We start from the raw sequence: 24,070 nt of genomic DNA, 5'->3' as shown, positions 1-24,070 counted from the left end.
ACAACTTTTTAAAAATTCCTTTACCTGAGGCCCTCTCCCTTAGCTACTTTTATTACTAGTCACAAATTTATCACTAGGAAATATCAAAGTGACTACGCATTGTGAGTAAGAGCTGAGATTACTCAGTTTGGACAGCTGTTCCTGGGTCCCAATTTGAAATCATACCAAGAGATAGCTAATAATAATTATTAAGATCCCATATTTTCAATATTTACAAACCAAACATTTTATTGTGAAATCTGGATACAAGATGTCTCTATCTAGACCTTTGACCACATTTAAGGAGTTGATCCAAAGGAGGAACCTGGAACAAAAGGTTTAATTTCTAAAATATACACAATTTTGATTGAAAAAAGATGTTGATAGGAAAACAACCCAGATAAAAAGATGGGAGAAGGATATGGGCAAAGATATTGATATTGATAGAGTGGGAAAGGGGATATACATATACATCTTCAATTTGTGTAGCTCACAAAGATTTTTATAAATTACTGTATAGATGGCATTTGACTCAAGTTAAGATCAATCATATTTTTACTGCTAGGGATGCAATCTGTTGGAAGGGTGGTGGGGAAAAGGGAACATACTTGCACATATGGTGGTTGTGTCCAGGAACTAGACAGTTTGGGGAGGCAATTATTAAAGAGATTCATCTTATAACAAAATGGCAGCTTCCCAGAGGTCTCCTGACCTGCTTCCTTAAAGTTCAATAAAGGATGTACATTTTAAAAAGAAAGACAAATTTATTTATTTATTTATTATGGTTAGCAGCAAGGCTAAGTGTTGCATATTATTGGAAAAATGTGACTTCTTGTCCTATGGAATTGTGGTATTGTAAAATATGGACTCTTCTTGTAATGGAACAGCTTTCACACCAAGTACGTACACAAGAGAAGTGCCAAAAAGAGGATAGGTGTTTAGAAATTTGGTCATCCTTTGTAGCGTACTCAGAGGAGGAGGGCTTGCCAGTCGATGAGTCAGAATCTTTAGCCAGGTTCGTTGAATATTAACATGATGCTGAATAAGTCATGTATGATATAGTAAGTTAACATTTTATTGTATTTTTGCCGTAATAAAAAGTTTCAGAAAAGAAATGCTGTGTATTAACATTACAGCGGCACAGTCTCACCTGTACAGATTGGCGCAGTGGCTCCTATCCATTCTCTCCTCCCATTTCACTGAGCAGTTCACTGAGCAGGGAAATCTCCAGGGACAGTTCAGAGATCCTCTCATCCCCTCTCTTGACAATGGCTCTGTCTAGCTTTTTCAGCTGGGACAGCAGGAAGCTGCTCTTGCAGAAACCCACATAGCTTCTTCCACTCCTGGATGATTTTCTGCCTCTTGGCTTCTGTCTGTTTCTGCAGTTACAGGGAGAGGGTGGCAAGGTAACCAGGGGAATATCTTACATGTGCCTCCCAGCAGATGGGGGGGATACTGGCTAGAACCCAGGGTCCCTAGTGGTGCATGATGGGAAAGTTCACTTAGAACAAGAAGGATGGAGGACCCAGGACAGGGACAAATGGCAACAGCACAAAAACTTCATCAACTTGCACTGAGCCAAAAATCTCCACCCAGTCAGCCCACATTTTCTCTCCTCTCTCCCCATCTTCCCTAGGCACTCCAGAGAAATCCCAGCCACTATAATATCTGAGCAGCCCCTGGGCAGGGTCTCTCTGGGTCAGTTCACAGACAAGGCTCATGCACAGGCAAATGTTCCCCAAGAGCATCATGGTACCCTCCATGTGCTTGACCCCGCCCTTCTCCCTGGATTCCAGTGGGGATGGTTTCCTGGCTGAGGCAAGCAGGAGGGTCCCTGCGGTTGCCATATCACTCCAGGCACTGTGATCCCAGGAAAATCTCAGTGTGAAAAGGGAAATGAATAAAAACTGAACCCACCTTGTTGCCAGATGCCCAACCCCAGCTGCAAATATCCCCCGCACTATAGGCAGTGGTTCTCAACCAGGGGTACACGTATCCCTGGGGGTATGCAGAGGTCTTCCAGGGGGTACATCAACTTATCTAGATATTTGCCTAGTTTCACAACAGACTATATTATAAGCCCTAGCAAAGTCAGTACAAACAAAAATTTCATACAGACCGTGACTTATTTATACTGCTCTATATACTATACACGGAAAAGTAAGTACAATATTTATATTCCAAATTGATTTATTTTATAATTATATGGTAAAAATGAGAAAGGAAGCAATTTTTCAGTAATTGTGTGTTGTGTGACACTTTCATATCTTTAGGTCTGGTTTTGTAAGCAAGTAGTTTTTAAGTGAGGTGAAACTTGGGGGTACACAAGACAAATCAGACTCCTGAAAAGGGTACAGTAGCCTGGAAAGGTTGAGAACCGCTCCTATAGACATACACAAAATATTAAATTTCAGATATTGCCCCCAGCTCCAGTCACTCAACATACCCAGAGTGCCAGCTCTGAACATGGACCCCCCAAATAAATATCCCCCCCAAACCCCAGCTCTGAACCCCCCACACAATATTCATAACTTCAGCTACAAAAATGATACACATAAACAGATAGCATAATTATAATCAGCCAATCATAACCTCTCCATAGACCCCTTACACAACAACCTTTATACAATATTGGCTGCAAATATATAACAGTGGTCGCAACAGTGATCTATCCAGTTACAGATGATGTCAATAACGTCACAGTGAGGCTGATATTGGAATACTGCCTCCGGTTTTGGTGTCCTCATTTGACAAAGATGTTGTGAAATTGGAGCTGGGGCAGCAAAGAGCCACCAAATGTTCTGAGGGCTGGAGAAAAATGCCTTCTAGTGAGCTATTGAAAGAGCTCAACCTGTTCAGCTTATCAAAAGAAGATTGAAAGGTGGCTTCATTGAAGTGTTGAAGTGCCTTAATGGAGAGAAAATATTGGGTATTAAAGGGCTCTTTAATCTAGCAGAGAAAGGCATAACAAGACCCAATGGCTGGAAGGTGAAAAGAGACAAATTCATATTACAAATAAGGCACAAATATTCAACAGCGAGGATGATTCACCACAGGAACAAGCTACCAAGGAAAGTGGTGGATTCTCCATCTCTTGATGTCATTTAATGAAGACTAGATGCCTTTCTGGAATGTGTTTGCCCAAAAAGTAGCTATTGTGTCATACTGGAGGCCTGTGATACGCAGGGGGTCAGATTAGATGCTCTAAGGGTCTCTTCTGGCCATAAAGTCTGATCATTTCTGAAAAACTGAGTGTAGCATGGGGAGCAGCGTGTGATATTTTACTGTCTAGCCGGCTTGCTTCCTAGAACGAACACTCATTGAGTGGGGTGATCCACAGGGAGCAGCTCAAAGCTCCAAAGTGCCTGGCCAGCGGCAGGACATTAGCACAGCAAGGGAGGGGTGTGGCAGTGAGATCACAAAGGCCTTTTGCAGGACCTCAGACTATTGGTCAAAGGTGGTGGGGAGGTGGTGACCTCACAGAGAGATGCTGACATCAGCCAGGCAGGACAGGGGCGAGGGGTCAGGGAAACCTCAGAGACCCCTGTGGCTTTGCTTCAGCAAGTCTCCTTCTTGAGGTCTCTCTTTGAGGATTGAGAGAGTATTAGGGTTCATGTACTTGAGCGCGAGGAGGAACCTCTTTTGAGTTTTCTCCTTTCCTTTTACTGATTTTACTAGAAAACAGACACCCCTGTTTAGAAGGTAAGAGCCTCCTTGAGGTTTGAAACCTGTTCAGTCTGATCCATCTGGTGACAGTTGAATTCTAGGTGTGGAAAACATGAGCTTAAGGAGGCAGAATTTTATTCTGCACCTAGAATTTTGTCCCTTAGAATCACTGGGGACACTAGGGTTTGTCCTTTTTGTTTCACCTTTTCCTCCATCCATCCCTCCCTCCTTTCTCTTCTTCTCTTGCTTCTTTTGTCCCTTCTCCTGTTCCCCTCCCAACACCAGGAGGGGGGTGTGTGTGTGTGTGTCGCGGGGGAGTGCTCTGCAGCTCCCATTGTGGGAGGTACTCCCAAAAATTGGGGCTGAAATAGGGCTCGGGCAGTGATCCCCACCAGTGACCTGGGCCATCCTTTGGGCTCTCTGGTGAGAACCCTCAGCCTCCCGTCCTCAGTCTCTACCCTGATTGATCCTTGTTGTTCTCTTTTAAGACCAAGTAAATAAGTCCTAACCAGTCATATGTTTGACGAATTTTGCTGCTTCTCTGCATTAATTGTCTCTGAGCAGTTCATGATTCTCTCTAACATTCCAGTTCTCCTAAAATACTTGCTGAATAATTACTGTGCACTGTTGTTGGTCTGGATCTCATTTGAGAGCACTTTATTCAGGTCATTCAATGTATGAAATTCAAGATACGATGGTTAGTTTGAAAATTAGGGCTCTTGGGTCCTATTCCCAACTCTGCCACTGACTGGCTGTGTGACCTAAGACAGGTCAATTCTCCTTTCTCAGCCTTAGCTTCTCCCTTTTTCAAGCAGGGATAATAATGATCCGCTCCTACCTACCTCACGGTGGGTGGAGGATGGGGATCCATTGGAGAGTGTCACTAGGAGTAGTGCATAATATGAGGTGTCCTATCACGTTTACTCAGATCAGATTATGACATAATAGAATAGCTGAATAGCTGATAAATAGCTGAATATTTTACAATGCCCAAAAAAATTGTTCCAAAGTGATTAAATCCAAAAATGTCTCAAACTTCCCATGAGCCTTTGCTCCCACAACCCACTTTTTAACAAAAGCCACTTATTCCACAAAAGTACAGTCATTAGACATTTTAAAATGTCTAAACTTTACCCTGTAAGATTCAGGAGTGACCTTGAATCACTTTAACACGGGATCTTTAAAGAGCACATAATCTAATGCTTCTTGCGCTCTTAATTCATTCAATACCACTCTGGCTTTTCCAGTCAACCTGGTTAGCAGGACAGGCATTCATTGTTCATCTGAGTCCTTGTGAAAACTGGATAGATGTTCAAAGGTAGACAAAAATTCCTCCATGTCTTCAGTATCTTTGTAAACGGGACAAGTCCTTTCCCAATTTTTGCTATTGTGGAGGGCAGATGGAGTTTCAGGCTGTGGCAGATTCTTTTCCTTTTCCAAGACTTGGAGCTGAAGGCTGGCAGCTTCTAGCTGTTTTTGATGAGCCCTTTTCTCAGCAGCCATCTGTTCCATCCACCTTTGATGAGCTTCTTATCTTTTGCTTTTCCTGCAATTGAAGATCTGCCCGTTTTTGTTCATGTTCAAATTGTTGTTCATTTTGTGCTGCTAGCATTCCCACTGCTTCTGCTTCAGCAGCTGCATTTGGGGCAGGTGAGAGTGGAGCCCCTGCTTTCTGATCATTGGCCACGAACAGATTTTTCAGTTCTTGATCAGTAATTTTCTTCCTAAAGGATAACCCCTTTTGTGAGCATAAACCTTCCAGGGTTTTTTATGTCAAGACCCTCATATGGTCATTGCTCACTCATTGTAATTACTCTTTAACCATTAAAATGTTTGAATAGCGTGGCGTTCTGATCCAAAGCTTAATTGACCTGTTTCTGTGAATCTTGCAAAAAGTATGCCAAATGTCACTGTCCTTCAGTGGGTCACAGCTGAAAATACAAAATTCAGAACAAACTGCCGAGAAATGGGGCAGTCCCACCCCAAACTGCTGATTATTTTTGTGACTGACTTGGCATATCCTATGGAAGAATAAACTTCTGTCTCATCACACTGGTTAACAAGAAGTCAGAAATATAGTCTCTTTAGGTATCCAAACCCTTGTTTCATCACTCAGACACTAGACTTAATGATGAGTGGTTATTTAAAAACAATTTAATCAAATAAAGGGTTCTTCTAATCCCAAGATTTTAGTGCTGGCTAGATTGGTGCAAACAACCTTGTAGGTGTTTCCCCAGAAACAAACACATTTAAAAAACAGGTATATAGTCAATATTCATAACTTCAGATACAAAAATGATATGCACATACAAACAGGATAGTGATATTTGATTGATGGTAACTTTTCCATTGATACCATACATGACATACTTTGTACAAGATTTGTTGCAATTGTATAATAGTGGCAATATTAATGATATAAATGGTCATGTTCCAATCATGTGGCATCACAAGGAAAAGGAACTAATTTAGATTCCATCATTTTGCATAGCTGGGATTACGTTTTTCAATGTGCGTTACTTTGCAGTTATCAGCATTTATCCAGAAAAAAAAGTCAATCCCTACATTCTCCCTTTCCCAGATTCCTCTCTCCAAGACCTATCTACACCGCATTTTACTATCCCACCTTATTTCCCCTTGCCTTTGGGATTACCTCTCCAGCTCTGTAGTGAAAGTCGAATGGTGTCTAGGACTCTTTAGGCAGCACCCATACAACCAGATACAATCTCCTGTCCCCACCCTCTTTCCCTTTCACTGGGATTTTGCAACCCTAACCCTGTTTAGTGGGGGGGGGTCACCCTAAATGAAACCTCAGTCAGGGCATGCTATGAACAGTTCTGCTGTCCTTTACCCATACAATCAGGATAACAACATTTCATTACCCCTGTATTCAAGTACTAAAGTCATTTATAACCCCAAACCAGCCATAATTGATCATTTTGGGAAAGAAGCTCAATCATGGTGTGCACCTAGGCAGAGTAGGTGTGTCTATGCAAATACGGTCTGTTCCTGATGTCTTTTCTGCCAGCCCGTCAATAGGAGAGGGGACAGGAGAGAGTTCATTCAGACCCTGTGTAGACTTGGTGTCAAGGCTGAATTCCCACTCTGGCACTTCGAGTGCAGAAGGTGGGGGCCCACAAGGATTCTAAAAGTTAATACTTGCCACTCCAGGCTTGTATTAAACTCCCAAGGTTACAACTTTTCTCTGACTTTGGCTTGATAAATGCTGCCACCACCCAAATGCAAAAAAAAAAAAATCCCTTGGACCCAGGAAGGAGCACTTGGGAATTCCCCACTGTGGGGTACCCTCAAGCCCTTTCACCCCACCTCCGGGGAGAGCTGAGAAGAAAACAAAGGAAATTAGCTGTTGCTATCAGCTAATCAAACAACATAGGCACAAAGCTCTTAGGACCCAACAATCCAAATCCTGTTCTTAAAAAAAGTAAACTTTATTAAAAAAAGAAAGAAAATACATCTGGAACTTAGGCTTTTGCTAGATTTTAAGAGGAATTCCAAAAATTAAGCACCCAAAATAGGGTTCAGCTTAAAGGTTACAAGCAAACAAAAGCATCTGGGGAGATCTACAAGCCAAAATAAAGAAATAAACCTGATTGCGTTTATCTAAACATTCCCTATCAAATGATTCCTTCTAGGTATGGAAGATACTTTTTCATACCTGGTTCAAACCTTACACAGCACTCCTGCTTAAAGCATTGCTGCTCCATGTCCCTGCAGCCCAGAGAATGACAAAGAGAAAGTTCTTTCCCAATTTTAAAAAGTTCTAGCCTTCCCAGTGGATCTTTTGGTTAGGTGCCCACTCGTTTTCTTTTCTTTTTTTTTTACGTAGGGGACTTTTTAACCCTTTACAGGTAAAGCAAGCAGAGAACAGCTACTAAGAGGAATTTTCAGCTAACTGGCTGGCTATGTGTTCATAAAAGGGAGCTCTTGCCCCCTGCCTCCGCCCCCACCCGCCTTCATTTATCACATTTGGCCTCCAGAATACTAGAGGTCAGAAAAATAGCTTGGGTAAATGCTGTGCCATTGACATTTTCTCCCAACCATTCATGCTTTCTAGTTTTGAAAGGTACAAAATTCTGGGCACAGAGAAGTAATTTGCTTTAAATTTTCACAAGTGCCCACTAATTTTGAGAGCTGGCACAAAAAATAATGGACACTTGAAAATGTAGGGCTACCTCTTTTCTCGGTCACACAGTTTCATATATTTTCCTGGAGTTCTCCAGACACAGAAGAAAGGAAAGATTTTCTCATCAGAGAAAGAGACCTCTTTGAAAGTATATATTGCCACCATGTTATCAGTATCATAAAATGCTACATGGTGCTCTTCAAAGTTCAGAGAAACCCCAATTTTCCCAAGTCGCTCATTCAGGGGCAGATGGATCACAGAGGAGTCAAGAGCCTGGTATTTACCCCAGTCACACTCCACAGCCCAGATCTTCTCCACTGGGCTAAAATTGAGCCATCCCTTCCTCCTTATAGACTCTCTGGCAACCCCTACAACCCACCAGTCACCACCATTCCCCACTTCCACCTCCCAGTAATGTATCCCTGATGTGAAACCTTCAGAACCCAGGACACACACAGAAGAATCAAATCTCTCAGGATTGTCTGGCACATTCTGTGCTGTATCTCCTTTTGTTACACATTTATGATCCTCAGACAGGATGAGATCAGGATGAGCAGTGATTGGATCCAGAATCACGCTGGCTGCAGAGAGAGAAAAATCAGAGTTTTAGAGGCAGATCTTGGCTCTAGGCAAGGTTGTATTCATTTCTGTGACATAATCTGTCTGAGCTGTCAGCAAATTAGTGACTCTTCTTCCTCCAGTTTACCCAGCTCTGAACAGGGAGTAGATCAAAAAGCTCAGGAAAGTGCCAGAATGATTCATTCTACTGGCAGAGTAAAAGCATCAACTGATTCAGGCCTGAAATTTAAAACCTTCCCTATCTGTCCCTCAGCCTCTCCAGAGAGATGAACCAGCTTTACTATGTTTTCCCATCAGATTATATAGAAAGTGATAATAGGGAACAAAGGAAGAGAACGCCACTGCAGAGAAACGCCTCTTGCCGTGCCCTGGGAGGGCTTGTCTTCCCTACTAAATCAGTCACTGTTAGAGAATGTGCTAACATGCAAGCAGTATTGCCAGCCTCAAGACATCAAAAATCAGGCGCCAGACCCTCAACTCATGAGGCTTTCTTAAAATCAAGTATTGTTTTTTAGTCTAGGGTTGTGTGTTTTTTAGTTGGTTTGTTTTTCACTGTTGTGCTATCATGACCCAGCAGCAACACTTCCGTCTCCCACTGCCTTAGGACTGGAACCCAGCTGCACTATTTCCTCTGAGTTCCCCACTCGCCTGCCCTGGGACTCCTCTCTCCAGGTGCCAGCAGCACCACGACCCTGACTCCCTACTCTCCTCTTTCCTGTATGGCAAGGCAGAGCTGTGTCCTCAGCTCTTGCACAGAGCTCTGGCTGCATGCCTGCCCTGAAAATGACAGGACGAGAGGAACTTCTTGTGTCATCATAAAAGCTCCCCCTGCAGATGCCAAAATCCTGTGAGTCTTGATCAGTGGGCGAAAACTGGCAACACTATCTTCCTTGGCTGCTGGAAAGGGACTCTTCCCCCCCCCCTTCCTCAGCTGCCATTCAATCCCCTCCATCTCCCTCCCCACCATTGTCCTCTGCACCCCGCCCCCAGCCTCCCTCTTGCCCCAATACACCCTGTATCCCACTCAGCCTACTCTCTGCCCCACCTTTATTGGACACTGTTGTGTCAAAGGAGTGATAGGAGCAACACAGGTTGGCAGCTCGGAGGCAGTTTCATTGGGTTTAGAATTTCTTTTTTAAAAAAAGAGGGGAGCCCAAAATAACTGTTCTGGGGAGACTCAAAAGAACTCCAAGGATTGCAGGGCAACTGAAAAGGGGTGAGCTGGAGCTGGGATGGCTTGTGGGGAAGGAAAAGGGGGAGGGGGATGACAATGCTGAGTGCAGGCTAAATGGGCAGCCGCAAAAATGGCTGGTGGAGTCTGGAGGAAACTGCCCAGTACTGGGCGAGAGAGAGGCCAGTAGCGGAAGAGGCAGCAACCAACACCAGAAAAGAAGGGACACAGTAAGTGGGGAGCCAGTGGATACAGACCCCAGTGGGCGAGTTGCGTCACCAGAGGGTTTCCAGGAACAGAGCTGGAAGGGAGAAAATCCAGTTCAGGGGGGACAGGACAGACAGAAATAGTAGGAACAGTGACAAAAGGGACAGTACTTTGAAAGAAAAAAGGCAGTGGTATAAGGGGAAAAGTGGAAACGTTAAAGGAAGAATAGTGAAATTAAACAAGAGGCAAAATAACTAGAGTCTTGATGTAATCTAAGAAATTATTAGAAAAACACTGTTAGAAAACTATTAAGTAAAGCAAGAATGAAATGGGAATAAAATAAATTGCAACAAAAGATAAACTATAATTAAAGACTTAAGAAATAAGGAGGAAAAGAGTTGTAGTGAAAATGAAAAAATAGTAAGGACTGTAAAATAAAACATCTGGACAGCATGCTGAGGTATATAAGATGAAGTGAAAGGAATAGAAAAATTGTCAGAGAACAAAGGAACTGTAAGCCAGAAAGGAGCAGAGGGATAACTGTTCAATCAAGAAGGCACCACATCACACTAAGGAATACATATTGATATTTAAGCTGGAAATCAAAACAGTAAACAAAGACTGCACAAGAGGATTGCTCAAGGGTTAACTAAACATCCTAAGAAATTTTCCTCCAAACTCTGGGCTTACAGAGGCTGAAAACTGAGAAAATGAAAAGGGAATGCATAAAGTTGGGGTTTATGTTCTAGTGGGTTCTATTTTCTAATTCCAAATTCTGTTATTTCATAAATGTAAATTGTTACCTATAAAGTGAGTTTAATTAAAATAATATTAGATAATATATAGTAGATGCTGTGATAGTCTGTACCATTATATTTCTCACTTGCACACTATTGAAATAATATTTGTACACAGTATGCCTTATGAGGTATTTTCTGAAAACTCATAAATTCTGGTCAATATTCTCCTGATAAAATTTGTGGGGCAACATAGTATGTAAGATAGAAGGTTCCACTTTATGGTGTTATTAACGCATATTCCAAACCACAGTCCTGACCAAACAGAAGTTGGCAAACAGGTCTGTCCTAAACAAAGCAATGTGTGATCTGCTTAATTTGCACTTAAGCAGTAAACAGAGTCATCAAGCAGGAAGGGTAGACAAAGAAACCTCAAACAGGTGACGAAAAACGAGCAGGAAACATCCTCGCCTATGGACTCTCCGTCTCCTGAATCTCAGCTGGGAATGTTTTTCAAAGGAGGGACTGACACTACAAAAGGCGGACAAACACCCCAAGACCCACTCCTCTTCTTCCTCTCTCATTTGCTGTCCATCAGTTGACTGCATCAGAAGGAATAAAGGAAGCAGCCATTACACAGAAAAGGGGCTCATGGCCAAGAAGTTTGCCCAGTAAGATGATAGAAACTTGGCTGTGAACGTAACACAGTTTGTTAAGTTAGGCATTAGTTGCATTTTATCTTTATTTTTCTTGTAACCATTTCTGATTTTTATGCCTCATTACTTGTACTCACTTAAAATCTATCTCTTTGCAATTAACAAACTTGTTTTATCTAAACCAGTGTGTTTGAATTGAAGTGTTTGGGAACTCCATTTGGCATAACAAGAATTGTGATCACATTTCTATTAATAAAATGACAAACTTTATATAAGCTTGCATTGTCAAGGAGAGAGCTGGACAGTATAAAATGTACATTTCTTGGGAAAGTCTGGGACTGGGAGGGGGCTGGGGTCACCCTGCCTGTAATTCAGGATAGTGCAGGGGTGGCCAAACTTACTGGCCCTTCAAGCCGCATACAACAATCTTCAGAAGTTCAAAAGCTGGGGCACACCTGCTGGGGCTGGGGCTCGGGTCTTCAGCCCCGCAGGAGGTGCCTCACAGGGCTCAGGACTTCAGCCCTGCTCCTGTTGAAGCCCTGAGCCCAGGCAGGTGTGCCCCACTGGGCAGAAACCCCGAGACCCCCCCTCCCTGCTGGGCTAAAGCCCCTACCCCACCACCCCACTGCAAGGCAAAGGTCCCGAGCTCTGCACCCACCCTCAGTCTGGTAGGTGGAGAATGGAGAGGAGGGCACATGCAGGGCTCTGCGAGCCGCACTTCAGCAGTAAAAGAATCGCATGTGGCTCACAACTCACAGTTTGGCCACCCCTGGGCTAGTGAGAGTCTGAGTGTGACTGGCAGTTTGCAAGTGCACACAGACATAGGTGGGAATGACTTACATGCTGGAGGCCACTTGTGGGTTGCCCAGACTAGAGGCTACAGCAGCAAAGCAGTGTAAAGGGCACTCCAGGTGAGAGGGCATGAGTCACACAGCTACTTACTAGTCTAAAGATACACACAATAAACAAACAGGCACTCACGCAAGCTCTGAAGTGCATGCACATCTGAACATACTGATGAATCTCATGCCCACCACATACACATTTCAAGCTGTTAGCAGATAATTTAAAGATATGACACACTAAAATGGGAAGAAAACGAAAATCTGTATCAGAATAGGTTTCAGAACACAAGGAAGTATTCAAAATTTTAAAAAATAAAAACAGTAGGAAAGGATGCAGTTGAGTGTATGCGCTGCAAATGGTGTGGCCAAATTATTCAATGTAAATATTTATAGGCTAATAGTTTTAAGTCTACAACAGTACGATGTTTATTCAAATGAAAAGTTTTATTTGGGGGTTAGAGATGTATTGTTTTCTTAAACTCTGAGGTGGCATTGTGTTTTGAGTTGTGTTTTAGGTCTGCAGCAAACCAAAATTCCATTCATCAAAGCATTAACCTACCAAATACTCTTTTCCCCTGTCCTTCTGTCCACCAAAATAAACCCTGATATTTACCCAGAAAAATTATTAATAGTTTTTTCCACTAATTTTCACCTCTTTTTGTTGTTGTAGTACTAAAACACCAATAAATTCCTGGGAAAAATTAAATAAAATAAAAACCAAAAATGAAGGGCCCTATGCATATAGTATCCAGGTGAGAGTGTAACCCACACACCTCCTGGGTGTGGTGTTCTGTCCCATGTAGTGGCACTGGGAACACTTAGAGAGAGAGAGATAAAATGAGTCTGCTCTACAAGCCTTAGCTAACAGCCAGGTGGCTTTTAGCTCATGCAGTAGAGGCCCACGCACTAAGCACCAGAGGTCCCAGGTTCAATCCCCCACACCTATCAGCATCACAAGAGCATTCAATTGATTTATATAGTGGCTAAATATTTTTCATATTATTCTCCATTGCATACATATGCATGTGAACATTGTTTGCTTTTTGACCATTGCTGCACTTTAAAAAGAGATTTCCACTGAGCTACACACAATGATACCCAGGACCCTTTCTCAAGTTGGTAAAAGTAAATAACTCCAGTATTAGTATGGAACGTTGTAGGACACACTCAACTTCAAGCTGGTATCAAAACTGACCCTTTTTGTCTCACATTTTACTTTCCATCTGTTAGCCAGTTTGATTCAGTGCCAGAACTTTACATCTCTCCACATGGCTACTCAGTTTCCTTAATACCTTCTTGTAAGGGATTTTTGAAGGTACAAATAGGGAAGGGAAGAAGGAGGATCATGGGAACTACAGGCCAGTCAGCCTCACCTCAGTCCCCGGAAAAATCATGGAGCAGGTCCTCAAAGAATCAATCCCGAAGCACTTACATGAGAGGAAAGTGATCAGGAACAGTCAGCATGGATTCACCAAGGGAAGGTCATGCCTGACTAATCTAATCGCCTTCTATGATGAGATTACTGGTTCTGTGGATGAAGGGAAAGCAATGGATGTATTGTTTCTTGACTTTAGCAAAGCTTTTGACATGGTCTCCCACAGTATTCTTGACAGGTTTCAGAGGAACAGCCGTGTTAGTCTGTATTCGCAAAAAGAAAAGGAGTACTTGTGGCACCTTAGAGACTAACCAATTTATTTGAGCATGAGCTTTCGTGAGCTACAGCTCACTTCATCAGATGCAAGTTAAAGAAGTACGGGCTGGATGAATGCACTATAAGGTGGGTAGAAAGTTGGCTAGATTGTCAGGCTCAATGGGTAGTGATCAATGGCTCCATGTCTAGTTGGCAGCCGGTGTCAAGTGGAGTGCCCCAGGGGTCGGTCCTGGGGCCGGTTTTGTTCAATATCTTCATAAATGATCTGGAGGATGGTGTGGATTGCACTCTCAGCAAATTTGCGGATGATACTAAACTGGGAGGAGTGGTAGATACGCTGGAGGGCAGGGATAGGATACAGGGGGACCTAGACCAATTGGAGGATTGGGCCAAAAGAAATCTGATGAGGTTCAATAAGGATAAGTGCAGGGTCCTGCACTTAGGACGGAAGAACCCAATGCACAGCTACAGACTAGGGACCGAATGGCTAGGCAGCAGTTCTGCGGAAAAGGACCTAGGGGTGACAGTGGACGAGAAGCTGGATATGAGTCAATAGTGTGCCCTTGTTGCCAAGAAGGCCAATGGCATTTTGGGTTGTATAAGTAGGGGCATAGCGAGCAGATCGAGGGACGTGATCGTCCCCCTCTATTTGACATTGGTGAGGCCTCATCTGGAGTACTGTGTCCAGTTTTGGGCCCCACACTACAAGAAGGATGTGGATAAATTGGAGAGAGTCCAGCGAAGGGCAACAAAAATGATTAGGGGACTGGAACACATGACTTATGAGGAGAGGCTGAGGGAACTGGGATTGTTTAGTCTGCAGAAGAGAAGAATGAGGGGGGATTTGATAGCTGCTTTCAACTACCTGAGAGGTGGTTCCAGAGAGGATGGTTCTAGACTATTCTCAGTGGTAGAAGAGGACAGGACAAGGAGTAATGGTCTCAAGTTGCAGTGGGGGAGGTTTAGGTTGGATATTAGGAAAAACTTTTTCACTAGGAGGGTGGTGAAACACTGGAATGCGTTACCTAGGGAGGTGGTGGAATCTCCTTCCTTAGAAGTTTTTAAGGTCAGGCTTGACAAAGCCCTGGCTGGGATGATTTAATTGGGGATTGGTCCTGCTTTGAGCAGAGGGTTGGACTAGATGACCTCCTGAGGTCCCTTCCAACCCTGATATTCTATGATTCTATGAAATAAACCAAGTCACCTAGTCCAACTTTATCCACTATGGGCATGATCCAAAGTCCACTGAAGTCAAAAGAAAGAGTCCCATTGATTTCAACAAATCAGACGTCAAGAATTATAACATTCAAAAACCAGTTGGAGAACACTGGTCTCTAAGCACCAGACTTCAATACAACACAGGGGCAAACATACCAGTGATACAAGGTAGGCAATGCTCAGTGAGCAATGGGGTATGGCTTGAGCAGCTGCTGACTCTGAAACTACTCTTCATAGCACCAGGGTTAACAGTGAATTCAGTCTAGAACAGCCAGGATACATGCAGCTGTAATACCTTTCACTTTACTGGAGTCTTCTGGCAGCCTTGGCCATAAAACAGACAGGTTAGTGGCCAGTAATAAACGAGGGTCATGTAACTGCCAGCCATCAGGCACCTTGTAATGTCCTGCTTGTCAGTTCGTGCTCTACTCCATGTCACAGTTCATCGCTCTGATGGGACACAGTGTAACCCCTCACATTGCTATGGGGCACTCTGAAATAGGGAAGTAATTACACAGGCCTTGCTGTAATAACTGCTAGGGCCATCCTACGGTGTGACTGTCGAGCTCACCTGGCTCACATCATTCCTGAAGTCTTTAAAGGGGTTTACTAACACAGATGCCACATACAGCCATGACCTACACTTACAGCTAGTCTTTCTCACAAACTCCTCCTCTGGCATTCCACACATGTGGAAGGTGTCCAGAGTCAGGGGGCACCAATGGCCTATGCCCTACACCTGGCCTGGTCACCGAGAGCTCTTCTTAAACCAATAAATGAGCTCAGAACCACCCAGCTGATGGCAGCAGTTGTTCTTAGAACCCCTCCCACATGTGAATACTGGCTCTTGGTACTTACTCCAAGCCACCAGCCCTGTCATAAATATAAAGGGAAGAGTAACCAGTATACAGTGCTATAAAATCCCTCCTGGTCAGAGGCAAAACCCTTTCACCTGTTAAAGGTTAAGAAGCTAAGATAACCTCGCTGGCACCTGACCAAAATGACCAATGAGGAGACAAGATATTTTCAAAGCTGGAGGGGAGGGAACAAAGGGTTCGTCTGTCTGTGTGATGCTTTTGCCAGGAACAGATCAGGAATGCAGCCTCAGAACTTCTGCTAGTTAGTAAGTAATCTAGCTAGAAATGCATTAGATTTCCTTTTGTTTAATGGCTGGTAAAATATGCTGTGCTGGATAGAATGTATATTCCTGTTTTTGTGTCTTTTTGTAACTTAAGGTTTTACCTAGAGAGATTCTCTATGTTTTGAATCTGCTTACCCTGTAAGGTATTTACCATCCTGATTTTACAGAGGTGATTCTTTTACCTTTTCTTTAATTAAAATTCTTCTTTTAAGAACCTGATTGATTTTTCATTGTTTTTAAGATCCAAGGGTTTGGGTCTGTGTTCACCTGTACAAATTGGTGAGGATTTCTATCAAGCCTTCCCCAGGAAAGGGGGTATACGGCTTGGGGGGATATTTTGAGGGGGAAGATGTCTCCATGTGGGCTCTTTCCCTGTTCTTTGTGCAACACGCTTGGTGGTGGCAGCATATGGTTCAAGGACAAGGCAAAGTTTGTACCTTGGGGAAGTTTTTAACCTTAGCTGGTAAGAATAAGCTTAGGGGGTCTTTCATGTAGGTCCCTACATCTGTACCCTAGAGTTCAGAGTGGGGAAGGAACCTTGACAGGCCCCGTCCCAGCTGGAGCACTCCCTGGTTTTCTGGCTCTTGGTCCTGGGCCCCAGGGAGCTCTGCTGGGGTCGAGCAGAGATTCACTGAAGCTCCCCACTCTCCCTGCCAGCACGGATATATCCTGTTCTATCTACTTATCATCATTTATGGTTTCCATCATCCACATTGACTCACTCTTCCCTGTATCTCCCTCTAAGGGAAATTTTAACCCCTGAAAAGCAGCTAAAACCTTCCCCACTATACCCACACATTGCTCTACTACTTTCCCCTTTCATTGAGCTTCGAATCTGGCTGGTGGCTCAGTGTTAAAGGGCCCCAAGTCGCTGAAGGAGAAGCTCCCCCAACCCACTGCTGCTCTGGCTGCCACTGCCTCTCACTGCATTCCCAGGAGAGCCAGGCCCTTGTGGGCTCCAGCCTGAGAAGTCTGGTGGGTTATGCCCACGGTTCCCAGGTACCTGGCATGGGAATAGGGACGATAGTCCGTAGTCTGTCATGAGTGAGTGACATGGGTGCATCATATGAGAAACAAATGAATGACACAGTAGCCACTTAAAACATTAGGACATTGTTTTTTCCCTATATTAGGGAGTGTCCCTAGTCACTCCATAGGTAAGGCTGAAACTGAATTTTTATTATAAGCCTGAGTCCATGCCGACCTCACTCCTGCTGTAAAATCCTCCCAAAGAGTCGTATTGGCCTCATCACTGATAGACAAGGTCTCACAGCACCACAGATTAATTCTAGAACATTTGTAGTGAATCCGACAAGGGGCTGTTGAATTCTGCCAGAGCTGTCAAACAGAATCCTAAAAGTCTCCTGACATCTATTTACCACTTTGTACCGTAAAATGAAAGATGATGAAACCTCATCTACTGGACTCCTCTAGGAGGCATCTAATGCCCAGGACTAACATTTAGTGAATGAATGTGAAGTTACACAAGTTGTTAATGTCGTAGTTTTGCTTGGGAACCTGTGCAGTGGATGTGTGTGAGTGAGTGACTGGGGCACCAAGACCTAACTTTCTTGGGGACAGGAAAATGAATTTCTTCCTAAAGACCAGCCGGACCATTTTGCTGAAACCTTTTTTTATAAAAAGGTATCACCTTAGGGCAGAGACGGGAATGGAAAATCTCAGTCCTAGAGGTGAACATTTCATAAGCAACTGAATTCAGATGCTAGAATGGAAACACTTTGGCAACCTTGGCTGGAGGTGTTAGCAGTGATCTGGCTATAATTTATCAAAATTTTATGTCTTTAAAAATTAAAAATCAACACCACAGTTTTTTTACTTTCAGTTTTTTAAAAATACCATCCTTCACTGCCCTTTTCTGACCTGTCATTTTTTCCTTACTTCCTTTTATTTCATAACCACGAGACGCTTTCCATCAAATTTAACCTTTTGCTTTCCCTCTCCCAAGACACCCTTCTTGTGGGCAGATTGTTGAGTCCTTCCATTTCCATGACTGTGTGGATGGGGTCTTGACTGGAGGCTGAGGCATCTTGTGAGGTGTCATTTCAGAAGCCTCAGGTATACATTTTCTCTATGTCTCCATTTCATTCCTCTCTCTCTCTGGGTTTTCCACCATGAGTTATTTTAATTTACGACTGCGAGGTTTCCTTTTCCAGAATCATGATTTAAATTTAACCCTAAAGATGTGGTGCTTTCTGTGATGGTAACAACTTAAACTGCATCTGAGAGCTCCACCCCACTCTCCTTTCCTTTACTCACCCTCTCTTCTGAGCACGCTTGACACTCTGCTGACAGATACTGAGCCAGAGTGCTGCATGAATGTAGTTCTGGGAAGGAGAGAAGCATTTAAACACTGGCTGCTAAAGCTCTTTCCGTATTTATTGTCCAGGTGCAGTGCAAGATTCTCCTACACTATCCTGCCAATCTGCCTCAAACCTGACACATGCAAAATTCATTTCCAAGGGTAATGGGCAGGTGAGTCTCTGTGGTGCGTTCAGCCATGAATATGAGTATTTCAGGATAATGAGCACAGCCATTAATTGTTTGTAACTGAACTGTCACCAGCTATTCGTTGCACAATGATCCCTACAATCAGCCTCACTTGGTGGCATTGAGACTAGTGGCCTACCAGTGAAAGGCTCCACATCTGATTAGCAATCCCCCATCCACTGTACATTGCAAATGTTTAAATATAAGGTAAAATAGATGACCACATTCCCTGGGACCCTCCACATCCTTTAGAGAGTCCAACTCCCCAGCACCATGGATGACCAACATGCTCCTTGTTTCCTCATATTCCATTAGAAGGGAATGGAGAGTTAAATCAGGGAGTCTGGGAAATTGCTCTTCAGCAGAGTGTATTGAGCAGTGTAATGGAAATGATCCTGTCAGAACAGTGTAAGACCGGAAAGATTGGAAATCCCCTCTCATTAATCACCACTTTACCCAAAGGAGAACATCTGTCCCATCTCTCTGAAAATACTATCTGAATCCTGTCACTCTTGCTCTGAGCCTGTTCATTGCAAAAGGAAAGGCAGCAAAGATCACCCCAATTTTGACATGAATAAAATATCAGCTGAATTTACCTTGATATATTTGAGCTCTTCTCAATTCTGAAACAAAGTAGATACAGAGAGATGAGAGCTGTCCTGTGCACAAGACCCTCAGAAGGGGAAATAGTTTATAATAAAGTTTCTATTGGGAGAAGGTGGGAATGGCACTTACGAAGTTCATTCTGGAGCTTCTCTAAAAACAAATCAATAGAAATAGATATATGGTAAGGAAGTTTATTGAAACAAGCATACATTTAAAGGGTGGTTTACATTGTAAGAGTTCCCATGATCTTATCACAAATTAAATCTTTTTTAACTATAAGGGACTATACTTAAATAAGACTAATAATAACAAGGAGTGTCAGAAAGGTTGGAAATGCTCAATTAAAAATTAATGAAATGAAAAAAAAATACGCCTTATTTCCATAAACTTAACAGTGAGCATAATTAACCACTGGAACAATTTACTGAGGATTGTCGTGCATTCGCCATCAATGAAAATTTTAAAATCAAGATGATATGTTTTTCCTGCACTAGGAAATATTTGGGCAGTTTTCTGGCCAGTGTTATGCAGGTCAGACTAGATGATCACAGCCGTCCCTTCTGGCACTGGAATCTATGAATTTTTCCAGTTACTCTATCCCTGGCCAATGTGAACCTCATAGGAATTTTATAACTATTACTGCAAGTGAAGAACATGTTCACAGCAGTGATTAAAGGACAGAGCAATACCTACACCTACCCTTCCTCCTGTTCATACAAGCTAAGGGAGGCTGCTTAGACCCGTGCTGTGGTCAGGAAGGGATGATGCTATTGAGCGGGGGAAAATCACCAGGGATGGGGCATGGATGAGTGGTGGGGTGTCCCCTGGAGCTCCCCCCTGGGCACGGGGAGGAATCTTAGCAGACAGGTCTGCTGGCACAGCGGAGCTGGGGAGCCCAGCCCCTTCCTCTGACGGAGGAGAGGCCTCTGCTGCTGAGCTGGGAAATTCTGCCACGGCCTCCAACTCCAGCTCCATCCCTCCCTCCATGCCCGCCCGCTCCCATGGCAGTGCTGCCTAGGCCTCTCCGCCCTTGCTTGGGATGAAAGGGACATATGGGGGAACATGCAAGGGGAACATAGGTTGGGAGACAGGGCTGGCTCCCCTGACTTGGTCCATGCTGTGTGGGGAGATGGCCAGAGCAGGGATGGGGTGAGGCTGTGGAGACAGAACCTGCACATCTCTCAGTGCCTCCTTGGGCTCAGGCTGAGAGCTCCATTTCCCCTTCCCCAGGCAAGGAACACCCCCGCCCCCGCATTAATCCACTCTGCATAAGAATGTAAAAGCTTAACTCCTGCCTCGCCCTTTCCTCAGCATACACTGGGCCAGAGCAAGCACCTGCTAACTCTGCTGAGGGCAGGGCTAAGGGTTAGTGTGAGTCAGAGGACTGTGTCACACACAGGGTGTTTCCCTGTCCGTTAGAGGGGACAGGGGGCTACTAGAAAGAATGGGTACCATGATGCATCAGTGTTCAGAGAGTTCTCTGCACTTGTTGTTTGCTTCCTGTTAAGGGCTTGTGTGGGTGGGTTTTGCCTTTGTGCAGCTCTAACTGGTCTATATGAAAATCTCTTAGTAGCCAGCTGGGAAGTAGGAGGCTGCTACCTTGAGACTTCTTAAAACTCACCTCTGCCAGGAAGCCTATGAATCACTTGACAGCTGGGGAACTGTGACTGGTGCTTATCACCCTGATCACAATGGTCTCCCTGTTCCCTGGTGAGCCCCGTCGGTCTGTCTATATCCACCTGTTGTCTCACATCTTATATTTGGAATTGTAAGCTCTTTGGGGCATGGACCAGCTCTTTGTTATATGTTTGTACAGTACCTAGCACAATCAGGCCCTGATCCCTTTGGTGCTTCCACAGTACAAATAATAAATAAATAATAATAATATAGGCAACTTGATGCAAACTTTGATTTCTCCTATTAAAATGAACAAAGAAACCGTACCTTTCTGTGCAAGATGTTCCTCTAAAACAAAATAGGAAAGAAATATAGAGAAAAATGGTTTTTAAATGTTGCATTTTTTATTAACAATGAATTCAATCCGCAACCTTTCTTTAGATCTACTCCCATTGCCTATAGTTACTATATAGCCAAAAGGGCCTCAGTTTTGTCTTGTTTTTTAAACCAAATCCCATCCTTACAAAATGCCATGATGCAAGATAAATAAATATTATCTGAAATATACTGGCTTCCTTCTAAACTGAGCTGTACAGATAGTCTACAGTCCCCCGAAATAGAAAATATTTGGGTCATCCCATTAACGACATGATCCTGGCCCCCACTGCCTCCCTACATACTTCCTCATCCAAGGCTTAATTTATCCCCCGCCAGCTTGCCAGAGCTGAGTATGTCTGCTGTGAAAAGTGATATTTATATGTTTGTTAATATCACTTTTCACTGCCTCCCAGCTAGCTACCTACCTCCTGTAGGGTATCCCTGTCCTTTTCTAAATTGGCAATACCTCCCAGCTTTGTATCATCCACAAACTTTATCAGCATGCTCCCACTTTTTGTGCCAAGGTCAGTAATAAAAAGATTAAATAAGATTGGTCCCAAAACCGATCCTTGAGGAACTCCACTGGTAACCTCCCTCCAGCCTGACAGTTCACCTTTCAGTAGGACCCGTTGTAGTCTCCCCTTTAACCAATTCCTTATCCACCTTTCAATTTTCCTATTGATCCCCATCTTTTCCAATTTAACTAATAATTCCCCAAGTGGCACGGTATCAAATGCCTTACTGAAATCTAGGTAAATTAGATCCACTGCGTTTCCTTTGTCTAAAAAATCTGTTACTTTCTCAAAGAAGGAGATCAGGTTGGTTTGGCACGATCTACCTTTTGTAAAACCATGTTGTATTTTGTCCCATTTACCATTGACTTCAGTGTCCTTAATTACCTTCTCCTTCAAAATTTTTTCCAAGACCTTTCATACTACAGATGTCAAACTAACAGGCCTATAGTTACCCGGATCACATTTTTTCCCTTTCTTAAAAATAGGAACTATGTTAGCAATTCTCCAATCATACGGTACAACCCCTGAGTTTACAGATTCATTAAAAATTCTTGCTAATGGGCTTGCAATTTCATGTGCCAATTCCTTTAATATTCTTGGATGAAGATTATCTGGGCCCCCCGATTTAGTCCCATTAAGCTGTTTGAGTTTCTCTTCTACCTCAGATATGGTAATATCTACCTCCATATCCTCATTCCCATTTGTCACGCTACCATTATCCCTAAGATCCTTTTTAGTCTTATTAAAGACTGAGGCAAAGTATTTGTTTAGATATTGGGCCATGCCTAGATTATCCTTGACCTCCACTCCATCCTCAGTGTTTAGCGGTCCCACTTCTTCTTTCTTTGTTTTCTTCTTATTTATATGGCTATAGAACCTTTTACTATTGGTTTTAATTCCCTTTGCAAGGTCCAACTCTACTTGACTTTTCTAGAAGGGTGGTACCACAACACCCCATACCAAGTATAGCATGAACACCCCCTAGGGTTGCAAACTTTCTACTCACACAAAACTGAACACCCTTGGCCCGCCCCCTGCCCCACCCCTCCTCTGAGGCCCTGCCCATGCCTTGCCCATTCTCTGAGGCTCCGCCCCCACTCACTCCATTCCCCCTCCCTCTGTCACTTGCTCTCCCCACCCTCACTAACTCACTCATTTTCTGGCTCAGGGGGGTTGGGGTGCAGGAGGGCTGAGGGCTCCAGCTTGGGGTGTGGGTTCTGGGGTGGGGCCAGGGATGAGGGTTTTGTGGTTCAGGAGGGGGCTCTGGGCTGGGGGGTGGAGCCGAGGGGTTCAGAGTATGGGAGGGGGCTCCTGGCTGAGGTAGGGGTTGGAGGTAGGAGAGGGTACGGACTCTGGGCTGGGGGTGCAGGTTCTGGGCCAGTAATGAGGGGTTCAGGGTGCGGGAGGGGGGTCCAGGCTGGGATCGAGGGGTTCAGAGGGCAGGAGGGGAATCAGGGCTGGGACAGGGGGTTGGGGCATGGGGGGATTCAGGGCTGCAAGCTCTGGGTGGCACTTATCTCAAGCAGCTCCCGGAAGCAGCAGCATGTCTCCCCTCTGGCTCCTACGTGGAGGTGATGCCTGGCGGCTCTGCGCGCTGCCCCGTCTGCAGGCGCCGCCCCCTCAGCTCCCATTGGCCATGGTTCCCGGCCAAGGGGAGCTGCAGAGCCAGTCTTTGGGGCAGGGGCAGCACGCAGAGCCAGTAAGCGTAGGAGCCAGAGGGGAGACATGTCGCTGCTTCTGGGAGCCGCGTGGAGCCACAGCAGGCAGGGAGCCTGGCTCACCCCCGCTGTGCCTCTGATCGGACTTTTAACGGCCACCTGGCAACCCTACCCCTCCAAAGATAACGAGAACACACTGACCCCTTGTAACGATACAAGCACCAGAATTGTCTGGTCTCTGGGATTTTGCATAGACACTAACTAGATGCAACCTAGTTACAGGGCCAACTGCACTATTCTCAACCATCACAGGCTGAAAGGCACCTTCTGTCTGCTCCACAGACAAAGACGAGCCGGAGACACATTCTCCTTTAGCAGACACAGAGCTTGGGATTTCATTTCCCTTGTCCCAGCACACAGGGCTGTTCACAGACAACTGCTTGGAGCCTGGGGTAGCTCCCTCCACAGGCAAGTCAATACCCCTGACAGACACAGGCACATTTCCTTCACTGTCACAATTCTCCACACAGGTAACAGGTAAGGTATAGGGACACTCATCTTCCACTAACCTTGCCTTCCCAAACTGCTGACTAGACAAAGCCATCAGCTCACAAGGCTGCCTAGGCTCATCCAAACTTTCCTTACCAGGCACATGGCCACTCCAAACAGATAAACTGCTGCTCTTTTCACAGTTACCCTTTTCAGGTTCACTTTTATAAACTGTACTAGCCAACAATACTTCACCCTTTCTTTCCTCAGTTAGGGCTTTAACCTGACCATCCACTTTAATCTGC

General features: G+C 44.3%; 1 protein-coding gene across 14 annotated transcripts in view; it reads right to left on the bottom strand.

Annotated features, from left to right (window-relative positions):
- Positions 1-6,231: 6,231 nt before the first annotated feature.
- Positions 6,232-24,070, bottom strand: part of LOC140904640 (myelin-oligodendrocyte glycoprotein) — a 51,195-nt gene continuing 33,356 nt past the window's right edge. For 4 of the 14 annotated variants that reach the window (XM_073327067.2, XM_073327058.2, XM_073327057.2 and 1 more), the window contains 4 exons: positions 21,053-21,073; positions 19,238-19,258; positions 19,099-19,125; positions 6,232-8,370 (listed from right to left, as the gene is read on the bottom strand). In XM_073327067.2, coding sequence (XP_073183168.1) covers positions 7,835-8,370; positions 19,099-19,125; positions 19,238-19,258; positions 21,053-21,073 — 605 coding nt within the window. In that variant the 3' untranslated portion in view covers positions 6,232-7,834. Of the gene's footprint in view, positions 8,371-12,120; positions 12,222-14,727; positions 18,340-19,098; positions 19,126-19,237; positions 19,259-21,052; positions 21,074-24,070 lie in introns of those variants that run through there. The other 10 variants (XM_073327069.2, XM_073327070.2, XM_073327068.2 and 7 more) reach the window with 10 other exon arrangements.

The sequence above is a fragment of the Lepidochelys kempii genome, chromosome 14 (genome assembly GCF_965140285.1).
Source record: "Lepidochelys kempii isolate rLepKem1 chromosome 14, rLepKem1.hap1, whole genome shotgun sequence".
In the NCBI taxonomy this organism is placed as follows: domain Eukaryota; kingdom Metazoa; phylum Chordata; order Testudines; family Cheloniidae; genus Lepidochelys; species Lepidochelys kempii.
The sequence above is the reverse complement of the archived record's forward strand: the minus strand, read 5'-3'. Positions and strand labels throughout refer to the sequence as shown.